At 49.1% G+C, this 15,709-nt stretch overlaps 2 protein-coding genes across 2 annotated transcripts; one reads left to right on the forward strand and one right to left on the reverse strand.

Moving 5' to 3' along the window:
• Position 1: 1 nt before the first annotated feature.
• On the forward strand, positions 2-7,123 carry PSMD5 (proteasome 26S subunit, non-ATPase 5; the record flags this gene model as incomplete). Its single annotated transcript, XM_031057277.1, has 10 exons — positions 2-90; positions 258-402; positions 953-1,066; positions 1,901-2,029; positions 2,683-2,792; positions 3,138-3,280; positions 3,726-3,917; positions 4,092-4,201; positions 4,641-4,781; positions 5,257-7,123. Coding segments are annotated over 10 exons (1,431 nt in total), but the record flags the coding sequence as incomplete, so codon positions are not given.
• Positions 7,124-8,017: 894 nt separating this feature from the next.
• On the reverse strand, positions 8,018-9,624 carry LOC102039760 (putative UDP-GlcNAc:betaGal beta-1,3-N-acetylglucosaminyltransferase LOC100288842). The gene is made up of 2 exons (XM_005421357.1): positions 9,619-9,624; positions 8,018-9,118 (listed from the first exon to the last, which is right to left on the reverse strand). Exons 1-2 carry the CDS (start codon positions 9,622-9,624, stop codon positions 8,018-8,020), a joined length of 1,107 nt encoding a protein of 368 aa, XP_005421414.1.
• Between the last annotated feature and the right edge of the window lie 6,085 nt (positions 9,625-15,709).

Consider the following 15,709-nt stretch of genomic DNA (forward strand, 5'->3'; position numbering starts at 1 on the left):
CGTGCAGGCCGTGCCGCTCGCCGCCCTCCGCTCCCGCCTCGCCGAGCACCACCTGAGGGCGCTCTTCGGCCTCCTCGCCGTCAATGACCGGTGAGTTCCGGCGCGGTGCCGCGGGCCTGCCCGGCCCCGCTGCTGTTCTCCCGGAGCGGGGGGGTCCTGCCGCCTCCCCGGCTCATTCCCTGCCCTCTTTCGGGGCGGGAGGTGGCACAGCGATGTCCCTCTGCTCAAGGGCTCGGTTTTCTCTCCGTCCCGCCCAGGGAACAGGTGTCCGCGTGTGTTTCCATCCTGGAGAGGCTGCTGCAGGCCCTGGACCCCCTTTACGTGATCCAGAGCCTCAGGGAGGAGCTGCAGAAGGGCCTCTTCCACCCCGACGACTCCGTGAAGATCCTCACCATGTCCCAGGTACAGGGTTTCCTCCAGGAGGAGGGGACAGAGCTCTGGGTTAGTCCCATCTGCTTTTTCCAGCCTTTGTGATAAAAGCAGAAATTGTGTCCTGCACTTGTTCCATTTGGGATAATTACTGTGCACTGTATATAATGCTTTGTGATATGTCAGTAATAACGCCCAAAACTATGTCCTGACAAAAGCAGGTTGTGAATAAAACTTCTGCCACGTGTCCTGGTTAAAGCTTTCCACGTGATGGAAGAATTAAAAATAACAACAGTTTGATATTCAGGATACTTTACGCTATTTTGGAAACACCAAACAGGCTGTGAGAGCTTGACACTTGCTGCGTTGATTTCAAAGGAGAGGATTGTGGGATGTTGTGGTTTGGGGTGGATTTCTCGAAATTCAGCTAAGATCAGCTGCTCAGGTGTTGTCCAGTTGGGTTTTGATCCAAAAACCTCAAAAAATTGTGACTCTGGTTTCTGTTCAGCTGTTCCAGTGCTTGAGTATCCTTACAGTGGGAAGGAATTTGTTCTCATGTTATTTTCTGTGTCTCTTTGATCAGGTTGGGAGGATTGTTGAGGACTCAGCTGCTGTCCCAGAGATTCTGCACAGCCCTGAGCTGTTACAGCAAATCATAAACTGCATTGGTGGAGAGAAAATAGCAGTGGCCAAAGAGGTAAAGGTGCCTTTATTGTCCCATTCCTCTGCCAGCTTAGGTGGTTGGGTGGCAGTAATAATGAGCTGTCATCAGTGGAAAGTGAATTATAATTAAATTTAAGTGTATAGCTGTAGTTAAGAAGTTAATAAAGAACTAAAACCTGATAGTCTCAGATTTTCTTCTCTGTCTGATTTATTGCTGTTTAATAATGTGAAAAAAGCCAATCACTTGTTTTTAAAATTTTAAAAGTTTAATAGTAATAAAATGGTGATAAAAACAGTAATACAATTAGAGTAATAATAATTTGGACAGTTTGGATTAGGACAATATGAGACAATAGAAACAAAGAGTTACAGACAGTCTGGGTACCTTTTTCTGGGCAGCAGGAGCCCGAAAAAAGACCCACGTGAACAGAGGATTAACCCTTAAAAACAATAACCTGTTGCATGTTCATACACCTCATACATGATGCATAAATTCCATTCAAACACAGGATTCTGTCTGGTCAGTGTCAGCTTCTTCCTCTGAATCCTGACGGGAAGAAGTTCATGTCTCCTGATAATGGGGCAGTAAATTCTGTTTCTCTGAAAGATTCAGGTGTCCTGTGGCTGCTGTCTCAGTGTGAGTCCTTTCTTTAAAAAGAGTACCTTACCATAGTTTCTATTTTAGAAACCACAGTTTCTATTTTAACATTTTGTTATAACCTAAAACTATATTTACCACGCTACTTAAGAGAATTAATACAGCATCACTTTATAACACAACACATATAATATTCATTTGAATATTTGCCAAAAGCCAGTGATAAACCACGCATTTTTCACAGTAACAAGCTCCTGTTTTTGCTTGCAGGCCATCAAATCTCTGTCCAGGATAGCCCAGAGCCAGGAGGGGCTGGAGGCCCTGTTTGGGAGCAGCTTGCTGGGTGACCTGAGGAGGGTCATGGCCACGAGTGACGTCGTTCGCTACCGGGTCTATGAGGTACAGGGCACCTCCTCTGCTGCTCCTGCTCCCAGCCTGGCTTTTATGGCTTTTACATCGTTGTTTCTGTCTGCTTTACCCTCTTCCCTTCATGTCTGTGTTGTACCAAAACTAGAAAGGAGTAGGGAGATGACATCATCAGAGACCCCATGCTGCAGTAACTTCTCTTTCTCATTTTTCGGTGTAAAAGTGTGAATTGCTGTTCGTTTTCTAACTTGTGGTGTCTAAGGCATTGGAAGGGCTACACAGAATCACTAAAGGCACCAGAAAGTGTTTGTTTCTCTGAAAATAAAAGTAAAATGGTTCAATGTAGCCTCTGGACTTTTGGATGGGAAGTGCTGCTAAGAGTTCTGGGGAGATGCCAGCTGTCAGTCTAGAGATGTTTGGCAAAGGAGGAATAACACAATTTAATCATTCTAGAGCTTAATGGGGATAGCACAGGAAGAGCTGATTGTGAATAGAGATCAAATGCAAGTGCTGGAAACTTGGAATTCCTTATGAAGTTGCTTCAGGCAGACATTTGGGTTAATGATAAAAATGTGATTAATTCCATATTCAGTATATGTGAGGTTAATTAGCACAGAAGATGTATTTGGCTGTTGGAGTGAATTATAATAATGTTTTTATAAACTGTCCTTTTTGCTTTTATTTAGTTAATTGTGGAGATTTCATCAGTGTCAGCAGAGTCTCTGAATTACTGTGCCAGCAGTGGGTTAATCTCTGAGTTAATTGGGGAGCTGACTGGAGAGGATGTGCTGGTCAGGTATGTTGGTGAGTGTGCCCAGGACATTTCCACCATTGGTAAAACTAACAAATGTATTTGTGTGTGTTTCTTGTAAAAAGAAGAACAGCTGTGTTGCCTCTCCTTAAACTGCCTTGGGTATCAAATAGTTAATATCTTAGTGGAGTGATAATTACCATGTGTGGCTGCAGCAGAAACACTTCAAGCTCTTTCCCAGATCTAAAGAGATGAATGAGCAGAGCAGTTGGGATCATTTGGGTTTCTTTGCTGGGATTGTGTCTTATGGGTGTGGTTTCTTTTTTAAAATCACTGAGTGCTTCAAGCCTCGCTGAAACAAACCCAAATCTGTTTTTTTTGGTGTTGCAGGGCCACGTGCATCGAGATGGTGACGGCGCTGGCCCACAGCCCGCAGGGCCGGCAGTACCTGGCCCAGCAGGGAGTGATCGACAGGATCTCCAACATCATCCTGGGGGCACAGTCTGACCCCTTCTCCAGCTTCTACCTGCCAGGTGCCACCTGAGTTCCTCCTTGCCAGCCTTTGCTGCTTGCTTTGGTACTGGGTTAAATGGGCAGCACTGCCAAGCCTCTCTGCTGAAAGCTCAAGGGAAATTTTGAGTATTAGATTGTCCCTCAGCATTTTTTTAAATATCCAGTATTGTACATGTCCAGTCTGAAGGATGTTCCTCAGTAAGATCTGGGCAGGCTGTGCTGTAGCTTTAAAGTTTGTGTTATTGTACCCTTTTTTAGGAATACAAACATCATGAATTAAGCAACAGTCAAAATATTTGGCTTGTTGCTTAGTTCTGTCTTTATTTTGAGCTTTTTACCAACACTATTCAGCCTTAATACCACATGTTTAGGAACAAATCAGTCTCACGTTAATCTACATTTAATTTTGCCTTTGCTGAAGTTGCTGTTCTTCCACTCAATGCTTTTTTGGTCTTGTTTTCTCAGGATTTGTTAAATTTTTTGGCAATCTGGCTGTTGTGGACAGTCCCCAGCAGATCTGTGAGCGCTACCCTGTCTTTATGGAAAAAGTCTTTGAAATGGCAGAAAGTCAGGATCCAACCATGATTGGGGTGGCTGTGGACACACTGGGAATCCTGGGATCAAATGTGGAAGGCAAACAGGTTTTACAGAAAACCAGTTAGTATCTTTTTTCATAATACTTTATAACATAAGAGTGAATTGGTTTGGGGTGATACAGAAAGGAAATAAAAAATATGTTCATTTATCTAATGAATAAATTTATAATGTAACTGCTGGGTAACAATATTCCTGGCTGAATTAATTAAAAGCACTTTGTTTTTGTTTTGAAAGGAAGTAGATTTCAAAATCTCTTAAGCAAAATAGGGCACCAGGCCAAGAATGCCCCCACCGAGTTACGGCTCCGGTGCTTGGATGCGATTTCATCCCTGCTTTACTTGCCTGTAAGTTGGGCTTTTTGTCTTTGGTTTTTCTTTAAATCTCCAAGAATGAACTCATCACACACCTGAGTAACTGTGAGAGACATTTTGCAGCCTCTAGGTTGGGTGGCAGTGGTGCTTTCAGTGAGTCATGGATTTACTGGTTTGAAATTCCCTGATTGGTTTGCTGAAGGTTTGGGTTTGTTTGTAAGGTGCCAGGTGTTCTGAAATGTTAATAAAAGATGGAGTCAAGACTTCATTGATGAGGGAATGAGAGTAAGCAGGTTCATATCCTTGTGCTCAGAGAGATGGGGGCAAACTGCTCCAGTCCCTGTGGTCTTTGGATTCAGGGATCTGGGTTAACAGTGTAGCTCTAAAGGGGTGATTAAACCATTTGTACACACCCCAAAAACCTGAAAGCTTTTCATAATCCTAATCAAACTCATTGTTGTGATTTATGCAGCCAGACCAGCAGACAGAAGACCTTTTAAGAATGACTGAATCCTGGTTCACATCCTTGTCCAGCCAGCCCCTGGAGCTGTTCAGGAGCATCAGCACTCAGCCATTCCCTGATCTCCACTGTGGGGCTTTACGAGTGTTTACTGTGAGTGCTTTTGGTTTGAAACATCAGGGAGGGACTTGTGGTGCCATTCAGTCTCAGATTTAGTTATTTATTGGAAGTGAATACCATCAAGTTCTAGTTGAAGCTCAGAAGTGGTCAGAAAAAGGCCTTTTCCCTCAGGCCCCACTTGGCTTCCCCATTTAAATGATGCAGCAGACACATCATGTCTGTAATGCTAATTTTCTGATAAATTGGAGAGGGGGGAAAAAAAAGGCAAGAGCTGTGCTCCAAGGTGCTGCTTCTCTAGCAGAGGCACTGCTGTGATAATTCCCTCAAAACTTTGAAGATAAGCACTGAGCTCTACTTGTTCTCCAGTGTTAAACCCTGCTGCTTGATTTGAGTGGTGGTTTCTTATTTAATTTTTCCTGTCCCTTGTCCCTGTACTAAAACCCCTACTGTGTAACTGCTTTTTAAAAAATGTTTCCCCCACCTCTCACATCTTTTGTTTCCTGTTCAGGCCATTGCAAATCAACCATGGGCCCAGAAGCTGATGCTGAGCAGCCCAGGGTTTGTGGAGTACGTTGTGGACAGATCTGTGGAGCCTGACAAAGCTTCAAAGGATGCAAAATACGAACTGGTGAAGGCCCTGGTGAACTCCAAAACCATTGCAGAGATCTTTGGCAATCAGTACTACCTGAGGCTCAGGGCTTACCTGCTCGAGGGCCCCTATTATGTTAAAGCAGCTTCTACTACAGCTGTGGAAGGAGCAGAATAGTGTCCTTGGTGTCTGGGGTGCCCCTCTTGCAGAACACAGTCCTGGCACAGGTGTTGAGGTACAAGGTGTAAAAACTCTCCACACTGGAGGTTGTCTCTTTAAAGGAGTGTGAAGATATTTTGACTCTATTTGAAATGAGTCAGGAGAGCAAATTAAAGGTTGTTTGGTATTTCCCCCTAAAATGTCATGGCAGAAGTTCCCTGTGTGCTTCATGAGGCAGGTAACCCAGGTGAGCACTTAGCAGCTGCTGGCTGTGTTTTATTTGGCAGAATTTATCAGTGTTTGTTTAAATTGTTCTTGGGTTTGGAGTTTCTGTTGTGTTTTATCAGTAGGTTACAGTTCAGTTAAAAAAACCCACCAAAACACCTCAAGGTTTGTAACCTCAGATGCTGCCATAATTTATATTCTTTTTTAATTCCTTTTTTTACCTGCCAAAGTTGGCACTTGCATGGAACACTCTGTTCTGTCAGAATCCTGTTGCTGAGTAAGTGACGCTGTCCACATGAGGGAGTATGGACTGGATTCTCTTGATTTCAACCTGCTGGGTGTGAGTCTTGCTGGAATAAATCATCCTAAATATTGTTTACATTTTCTGCTGAGGATTTGAAAAGAAAAAGTTTTTAGCCCTTTTAAAACAAATCATTGCACTCTGTAGGGATCAAACCCACCAGGGAGCTCTGTGTCCCTGGTTGGCTGTGCTGTGGGGTGGCAGCTCAGTTTAGTGGCTGGAGCACTACAAGGCTACTTCAGAACCAAATCTTGAATTGTTTACACTATTTTTTAACAGAGGTGCAATTTTTTTAAAGTGTTATTTAAAGAAATGTGGTATTTTAGTTACCTGAGTTAAATTAAAAGGGATAAGAACATAGAGCTCTTGTGTTGAAGGGAGTGAATGAAGTGGGAGTATGGAAATGTGGCATCTTAGGAAGTTGGAATCTTCTTTTGAAGATGTCAGAGCTGTGGCAGAGGATCAGGAGTGGCTGGGCACTCCATGACATGTGATGTGTCTTTGCCCATAAACAGACCACAGGGTACTTTCTGTCAAAGCCTTGTGTTCTTTTTGTTGAGGGGGAGCAGAATAAAACAAGAAATTAATACTTTGGGGCTTCTTTTAGTAAAGTGTGACAGGAGGGTCTGTCCTGCAGGAACTCTGGCTTTGCCTGTGGGAGGTGGAGGTTCAGCTGGCATTGCCTGCCAAAAATTGCTGCCCAGGAGAGCTCAGAGGAGCTGGGGGAGATCCCTTAATGTTTGCTAAGCTGTCTGAATGCAGGTGAGGTGCCTTGTTGCCCAAGATGTCCCTGAGTTGTCATCCTGCATCCCAATGCTGCTGCTTTTACCCTAAATGTGCCCAATAAAGATCTGCCAGTGAGAAATGCACTGCAGTGTGTCATGTCTGGAGAAAGCACAGGAGCTTCATGGATCCTGCATCCAGCAAACACAGTAAAGCACTAAAAAGGAAATAAAAGAATGTAGAAGTCCTTAGCTTGCGCTTGTTCTGGGCAGTTCAGCTCTGTTATTTTAGGTGGCTTTGTGTGCTGGTGGCTCTGTACGAGCCCTGTGCTGAAATGTCAGTAAAAGAAATCAATATATAAACCTGTTCTGCAATTCATGAGCCTCTTCCATGTGTGTTTTCAGCTGGTGCTTTTGAAGGCTACTCTGTGTGCTGAGTGTTTAGCATCTGCTTTGCATGGTACATTTGCCAAAGACAATATTTTAGAATGTGCAGAGATGCCAAACAAGGGGATTTTTTTTATGTATACACATATGCTTTATTTTGTTGAGCTTTGAGCTCAGAGTTGATTGATTAATTGATCACTTTCCCCTTATTACTCAGAGGCAGTTCCCTGCCCATGCAGTACATTGCCATATGGATTACATGCTGCTGCTGTAGCTGATAGAAATTACAATTTTGAAGTGTGTCGTTTTTGTCATCCCCCCTTAAAGTAACAGGTGGAAATAGCTGAGGAAAACCCGAAATGGAATGCTGGAGAATTGAGGTAACATGCTGAACATTTGGTTTAAAACCAAAAATCCCAAACCAAACCTTGTCATTTGATGGATGTTAACAAACAGCATCGCTTGAGGAATTTCCATGATGGCTCAGTGTCTGTTCCTGCTGGAGCTGCTCTGTGTCTCTCCGAACCAGCCTGCTCAAAACCAGCTCCTTTTGTGGATGGAAAACTTCCCCTTTGTTCCAGAATTCGTTGGAAGTAGGTGATGTCTCACTCACATAAAAAAGGAGTTTTGAAGACTCAAAAGTCTGAAAAACCGTGGATATAGACAAGTTGGTTGGAATACTCTTTTTTACTTCCATGCATGCACTTGTAGGTACTTAGAGAGGCAGAGGACATCCAGTTCTGCTCTGTCACAGTGTAACAGTGAGAATTCATTTGCTGCTGAAGGGAAAAGAGCAAACTTCGGGAGGGCATCCTTTGTACTGAATGTTAACAGGATAACACAGCTGATGAAAGAAAATCCAGCCTCTTCATGCAGAAGTTAAGCATTAATTGACAAAATGAAGGAGCTCACTTTTTATCCTGTCCAAGCTGAACTGTTTGAACTTATCAATGTAGGTCAGAACCTTGCAGGACACCAGGCTGTAGTAGGTTTCCAGTAAGGAACAATCCTCCCCATTGCTCGTTTCCTTCCAGTCCTTAAATAGCTCGTCCTCTCTCATGTCAGAAGAGGTGAAAATGAATTTATAGCAGCAGGGGTTGTAGCTGATGTGCTTGTCCCCAGCGAAGCGGGAGCTGTGCCTGGCGCTGATGCCAGCTCTCTTGGCACAGATCCCTACAAAGGCAGCGGGGGGCAGTGCCAGGGGCACCTCCCTGGCAGCCACGAAAACCTTCCGGGCCACGTCCTGGGAGATGAGGAAAGCGCTGCCGTGGCAGAAATCCGGGTAGAACTCCTGGGGGTACTGATGGATGGGGACAAAGCCGGGGCTCTGGGGGTCCCTGTTGGGCACTCCGTGGTGAACCACCCTGCCCAGGTAGATGTCCTCCTGCTGGGTTAAGCTCAGCAGGTACCCAGCCAGGCTGGGAACACCCACAAACACATCCTGGGCTGTGTGAAGGATGTACCTGGCACGGGGACAGAAAATCACTGTCCACTCCACGCTCATCAGCATCTTCTGTGTCTGTGTCTGGGGGGAGTCGATGAAACTGCCTTCAATAATGTCTCTGTGCCTTTGATTCTCCTCCTGGATCTCCAGCTGGGTGCTTGCTGAAGCTGCCTTCCCTACAGCAAACACAGTGAGCACACTGTAACCCCTGGAGGCCGTGGCGTTGCCCCAGGTCTGCCTGATGGCGTTGCGCCTTGTCCTGTTCTCCGGGCTGCTGCAGACCACAATGAGCAGGAATATCTCCTGGTTGGAGCAAGTCACTGCACTGCTGCTGGTGTAAGAGAGGTTGGCCTTCAGAGGATCCAGATCCAGCTTCCTGGCCCTGTCCCGGATCTCCAGAGCCTTTGCATCGGTGTAGGAGAGAGGCAGGGACTGCAGGAAGTATTGCTCCAGCAGATCTGCCCCAAAGAGCAGCACGTGGAAGAGCAGCACATTGCAGAGGATGAAGCACCACTGGTGTGTGCGGAGCCTGCAGAGCGTCAGCTGGGGAGCAGCAACATGGACACTGAACTCTCCTGCCAAAGGCTTTCCCTCATTTTACAATATAGCCATGCAAAGCAATCACAACTTCTAGGCTGATCTTTCTGTTATTAGTGAGGCTTTTTTTCTCCTAGAAACTTAGGAAATCTGCTTGAGGCACAGGGAGATCCCAGACTGAGAAGGATGTTACCATGTTGGAAGCTCCTCTCTGTGCATCCATGTGTGGAAATACTGAAGTATGACTTGCTATGAATAATTTTTGACTATTTTTAAGCTGTTACTGAAGGCTTGAGGTGCCCCTTAATGTGTCCTTGGAGGACAACTTTTGTTATTTGGCCTGACACCGCCCTATGAAAGCTGCCAGGGTTAGAATCCAGAGGGAAAGGCCAGGGTTGGATGGGGCTTGGAGCAGCATGGGAAAGTGGAAGGGAGTGGAACGAGATGATCTTTAAGGTCCCTTCCACCCCAGTCCTGTGAAAGCTGTAAGGGGCTGCAGCACTTACCTGCATGGTGCTGGGAGCTGTCCCTGCTGCAGGGGCTCTCTGGGCAGTGTCTCCTGGCTCTGGCTCTATCTAGGTCTGCAGGATCCAGTTACTGCCCAGTACCTGCAGCCTGTGGCTTCCACCTCACCTGCCTGGGCACAGGAAAGATGATCCCTGGGGCTGATCGTGTTGCAGGCACATAAAACACAAAGCTAACAAAACCCTGGCCTTTCCCTTCTTTAATTTCTGGCACTCTGGGGAATAAGTGAAGCAAATGCTGGGGCTCACTTGGCCAGAGGAACCCCTGGTACTGCTGAGTCTGTCCTTGACCTGCTGGCCCTGGGGGCTGTGTTTGTCCCCAGGCTGGGGCAGTTGCTGGGCTCTGCATCCCCTGAGCTGGAGCTTTGGGGTGGGAGCTTGTGGCATTGCCTTGTGTGGGGTGGGAACTTGTGGCATTGCCTTGTGTGGGGTGGGAGCTTGTGGCATTGCCTTGTGTGGGGTGGTGGAGGCCACGCCGAGGCCGTGGGTGCTGCTGGGACAGGCTGGCTCCAGCCCTGGGGCTCTCCTGGGCAGGCTGTGCCTCGGCTGCTCCGTGTGTTGCTGTTGGCTCAGCCCTGGCTGTGCTGGAGCCAGGGGGGCTGGGGAGCCACAGGGGCCTGGAAGTGCTGCAGGGGGAAGTGCCAAAGACACCACAAACAGGATGGAGCTGTCAGCAGGGGACAGTTGGCTTTGGCAGTGGGGCTGGGGAGCACCGAGGGGAGAGGGGCTTTGGGATCCCAGCAGGGCAGGGGAGGGTTGGGTGGTGGCAGTGCTGCTGTTTGAGGGGTGGGTTGGGGTGCTCAGCCTTGTGGGAACTCCTGCCTCCTTGGGAGAGCAGGGAGATCGTGGTTTCTTTTTAATTCTGAGGTTTCTCAGAGGTCAGGGTGCGTTTCTGTTCTGCATCCTTGGGTGAAAGGAGAGCACAGCACTGCTCTGGTTTGTCTTGGCTGGACCATTGCAAGGCTCCCTGCAGCATCCTTAGGGCAGCCTGGATTAGCCCAATGTCCCAGGGACATGGAGAAGAGCTTTGATTTCTGCCTTGAGGGCTCCAGGGTTAATCCCCAGCTCTGGCTGAGCTGCTCAGCTCTCCCAGCTGTGTTGATAGAGGGAACAGAGGAATTACAGAACAAGCCAGGTTCCCAAAATCTGCTCACAGCTTGGAAGTGCATCTTACCCCACTGAAAAACCCCAAAACACTCCCAGTGGGCAAGTCTCAGTGTGGATTTCTGCTTCAGGCTCTCCAAAAAGAGGGAAAACTTCCCCAGGGCTCGTGTGTCAGCTGGGCCACAGCTTCATCCAGCCCAGCCTCACACTCTGCAGTCCTCACAGAAGTTGTGCTTTGAAGCTGGGTGAGCTGTCAGCACGGGAAGTGTCAGTTAAATGTGTGCCCTGAAATAAAAGGCTAATAAGGACATTTTTTTCATGTACAATAATACAGCCCTGCAACTCCAGATACCCATTCTGGGGGAAAAAAAAATCCTTCTTTGAAGATATTCTGTCTCCAGCTGAATCATTTAATTAGCAAATAAATACCAGCTTTTGAAACCTCTTACATTAAAAATTGAATATATTTAGAATAATAAAATAATAGTAATGATCAGCCCCACGTGTGTATCATCCCTGGTGCAATTAGGCCCAGCGTGGTGCTGGCAGCACTGCTGAAGCCATTCCTTTAGCACTGCTCTGTGGTGGCAGCAGCACCTTGATACCAAATATATAAAATTAACACTCCCCAGTCCCAGCCAGGGCACAGGCAGCTCTTGGATGTGGGTTTTTATTTATCCACAAAGCCTGGTGGAGTCCCACTGGGAGAAAGCTGAGGAGCAGCAGGGCAAGGACTGCTGAAGGGGAAAATAAGTGAGTCCCTGAGCTCCAGGAGGTTTGCCTGGGGGTGATCCCTCCATCACCTCTAGCCCCAGGTCTGAGGCAAACACAGCACCAGCAGCTCATGTGTGACCTTATCTCACTTTTCAGGAGGGTGAAGTGAAGCTCGTTTGGGGAAATCTTCACTCCCAGGGAGATCCAGGAGTTTCCTGGACAGGAATGAGTTCAGGACCCTGGAATGGCTGCAGTCAGGTCAGTGGGGATGGGAACAGCATTCCTACAGCTGCACTGAGACCCTGCACAGTCCTGGGGGTGTAAATTAGGCAGTCAACCAGGAGAGCAGATTTTCCTGAGCCACGGGGCTGCAATTTGCTGTCTGTGAGATGTTTTCACATTTTCATTAAATTTTATGTCCATGAAAACCTCATTACAGGAGCAGAGATGTAACACTGTGAGCAGCTTGAGCTGTCCTAAAGCTGTGAGCGCTCAGACTGAAGGGTGTTTGGGTTTGGTTTTTTGGAGAGCATTTATTTTGTGATACCCAAAGGTCAAAGCAGAGCTGCCAGGAGGGTGGTGGGAGATGCTGTGGAGCAGGAGGAGCCTGGGGCAGGCAGTGGGTGCTGCAGGGGAGCAGCCCAACCTGCAACTCCTTAAAACATCTCCTGAAGCCTCCTGGCTTCCCTCCCAGTGCTGGGAACATTTGGAAGGGGGAGCAGAGCCTGGCTTCCCTCAGCTCTGCTCCACTTCACTTGGTGAAAATGCGAAGGCTTTGGATGACGCAGCGTTCTCAGGAGATGGAGCAGCACAGGGGGATGGATGGGACTGGTGGATGGGGAAAATCCAGTGAAAATCAGGTTTCCCAATAAGAATTTGTTCAAATGTGAAAGCTTGAGCTCAGCCTGCCCTAGATGTCCTTCTGGGCAGGGTGGGCACCCCTCTCTGGGCCCACCATGGTGCCCCATGATGCTCTCAGGCTCTTCCAGCTTGATTCCCACAGGCAGGTTTGCAAATTTTCCCTTGCTGCCTCCTGCTCCAGGGATAGCTCAGAACCCCTCTAGGAACAACATCCCTTTCCACGAAGCATTCCCTGTGCTCTGATGGATTCACTTGTCTGATTCTAGGGCTCAGAGATGCCCCTTGTCACCCCAGCAGTCCCCAGCCAGGATGCTCTGGGAACACCAAGCACTCCCAGGTTTCCAGAGTGTTTTGGATGCTACACAAAGGATCCCCTTTATTCCAACCTGCCTTTTGCAGTTTCACCAGCACACACAGACCTGAAAGCACGAGGGGCTGCAGAGGGACCTGTCTGGTTTTTAATAACAGCATCAGTTGCAATAAATAGAGATGGCTGTTTGGGTCTTAGTCACCTAATAGCAATGTTTGTGCTTGGAGACATGATTCAGCTCTTGCAGGCAGTTCTTCACCTCACATTCTCAATGGGGTTTGGGAAATGATGGAAGGAGAGGCTTTGTAAGAGTTCTACAGTGTGTGTTTCACTTGTTATTTGATATTTAATGTTGCTTTGGGCATTAAATAAAAGTAGGAAGCTGAAAACCAAGCCAGCCAACCTGAGCACTGACACAGCAGACAAACAACTCTGTGGCTCCCAACGTGCAGATGAAGGTGTCTTTGCTTCTGATTTAATGGCTCAGTGATGAGACTAAACCCATGTCTTTATAGCCAAGCTTCCTGCATTCTTCTTTCTGTTTTGCATACATCAGTCTAGGAGTTACAGAGCTCTCTCCTTTTTTATGGTAAGTTTGATTATTCCTTCTTGAGATTACTGACAGCTTTGACAATTCCCTACCTCTGCATTCCTGGGTAACGACAGCCTCAGCCCCCTGTGTGTTCTGCAAGTGCTGCACTCAGCCTCGGGAGCCCTGAGTTTAACAGGAGCTGAGTGGAAAGAGCAAAACTTGTGTGAAATGCTGAGTTGTGAGGCCACAGGGCCGAGCAGGTTCCCCAAGTGCTCTCCCTGCCAAGATGTCAACTTGACACTAAACTTGCTTATTTTGCAGCGGGCCTGAAGTTTCCTTGTTGTTATTAATTCTCAGACTGTGCTATGTGAGTCGCGTTTTTGATGCTTTTTTGGTGCTTTTTGCCTTGTCCTTTCATTCCCTGCAGGCTGTATCTGTGCCTGGCAAATGGAGATTCTCATGGAATTCATTTGACACGCACAACATCCGCAGCGCCGGAGTCTCGGCTCGGGCTCTGCTCTGATTAAATTCCCTCCACGCTCTGACAACATTTCCAGCTGGGAGCAGATCTGGTGTCGCTGTTCCTGACGCCTGTGGCTGCTCTGCCCTCACTGGGCATTTCTCCTGGGAGAAATGGGAGAAGTTTCAGCTGGAGCATTTCTCCTGGGCACCTCCTTGCCCCGGGGTGATGCACCCAAAAAGGCAAAGCTTGCCCAAGGTCGTGGGGGGAAACAGGAGCTGGATGCAGCTCCTGGGGCTTAAGTGATGCCCCAGCCCACCCTCTCCAGGTGCTGGATGGATCCAGCTGTGCTCCTGCTGGTCCCCAGGGCTGGGGAGGGGCTGCAGCCCCCCAGGCACGGCCAAGGCTCCCGCTGGTGGGGCTGTGCCCATCGCCCTCCTGGCAGGGGATTTTTGGGGGCTGGAGCAGGACAGGGGCCCCCCGACAGGAACCCCTGGAGCCCTGTGGATCGCTGGACACGGATGATGTGCTCTGTGCATGACGACTTTCTCTCACTCTCGCCTCTGACTCATCCCACTGGTGCCTCCCACAGATTTATTTATTGTTCTCCCAGACGCAGGAACAGCAGAGTTGAGTCTCCCTGCCCTGTCCAGGCCCCTCCTCGGGCAGCTGGGCTGGGATCTGTCAGAGCAGCCTTCAGCTGGGCCCTCCCCTGCTCCCAGCCCTGGGGGTTCTCAGACAGGGGCTGTGCCTCCCCTGGCAGCCCCCTGTGCTGCCCCCCGAGCCTGGAGAGCAGAGAGCTCTGTGCTCACACACAGCACCAGCTGTGGAAATGAGGACTTGTAGCATCGATAACATTTTGGGGAGTGCTGCAGCTGGAGGCAGGAAGGACCAGCTCAGCCCCATGACCCCAAAATTCAGAACAACGCCTTTGCTGAGAGCACTGCCCTGCCTTCCTCTCTTGGTTTCAGGGGTGCAGGGAATTGCTCTGTGCTGGAGCTGGGAGCAGTCCCCAGGCCCAGAGCTCGTTCCTCAGGCAGGATGGCACCAGATTGCTCAGCTTGTCCCTGTGGTGGCCTGAGCAGCTGCTCGTGGTGGGACTGGGTGGTTCTAATGTCAAGGGCAGGCAGAACCAGCCCCACTCTGCCACTCAAACTCCAGCATTTGGATGGGGATGTTCTCTTCTTCTGGCTCTTTCTCTTTCATTTTTCGTTTCTCTCGGCATCTGACTGTTTTAAATAATTCCTCCCCCACGCCTGTGTTATCACCCAGCATGTCAATACGCTGCTGTGCCACCCACCCCTCTCCTCGCCGAGCTGCACGTTGACACTTTGCACCAGATAATGTGAGGCAATTAGTGAATGGAGAATAACCTTCCCACTTCAAAGCGGGCTGGGCTGGGAAGCATCACACGGGTGGATTGCACGGGGAGCATTAATTGCTTTTCTCTCCAGTGACTCCTGGTGTAGGAGAGTCCATATGGAGAGAGAGGAGGAGGAGGAAGAGATGCTGCGGGAGAAACGAAGTCTCCGGTGCTGGAGAGAAGCGCAAAGCCCAGCGCATCCGAGCGGGGGCACTTCGCTCTGGCTCCGGGGGCTGTGGCACAGCGGGGGCTGCGGACCCGCCGGGTGCCCACGGATCACACGGGCCCGTGGAGGGTGGGGTACCCCGGGTCAGCGGGACTGGGAGCTCCGGAGAGAAACCAAAGCTCCGGGAGCAGCGGGATCGCAGCGTGGGCGGTGTCACCTTCCCCGGGTGGCGCTGAAGTGCTCGGGTGACTGAGGTGGCGCTTTGCACAAAGCACGAGGGGCTGTGTGGCCGCCGCGGGAGCAGTTCCTTTATTGGGGTATCTGCTCACCAGCACGGCTCCGGCATCCCAAAAAACGGCACCACAGCGAGCTGCCCAGCGCCCTGGGCTCGGAGAGAGGAACGGAGAAAGAAGCACAAGGAGAGGAGTGGAGCAGGGCTGGGGCAGAACGCGCTGCCTGTGCCGGGGGCGCTCAGTGGGACCCTGCTCGGAGCCGCTCCCTTGGCAGCCGCTCACATCTGCGAGGGGACACGGCTTTGGGGCGCTTCACGTTTGGGCACCTCC

Source organism: Geospiza fortis, unplaced genomic scaffold, assembly GCF_000277835.1.
Source record: "Geospiza fortis unplaced genomic scaffold, GeoFor_1.0 scaffold27, whole genome shotgun sequence".
Taxonomy (NCBI): Eukaryota; Metazoa; Chordata; class Aves; order Passeriformes; family Thraupidae; genus Geospiza; species Geospiza fortis.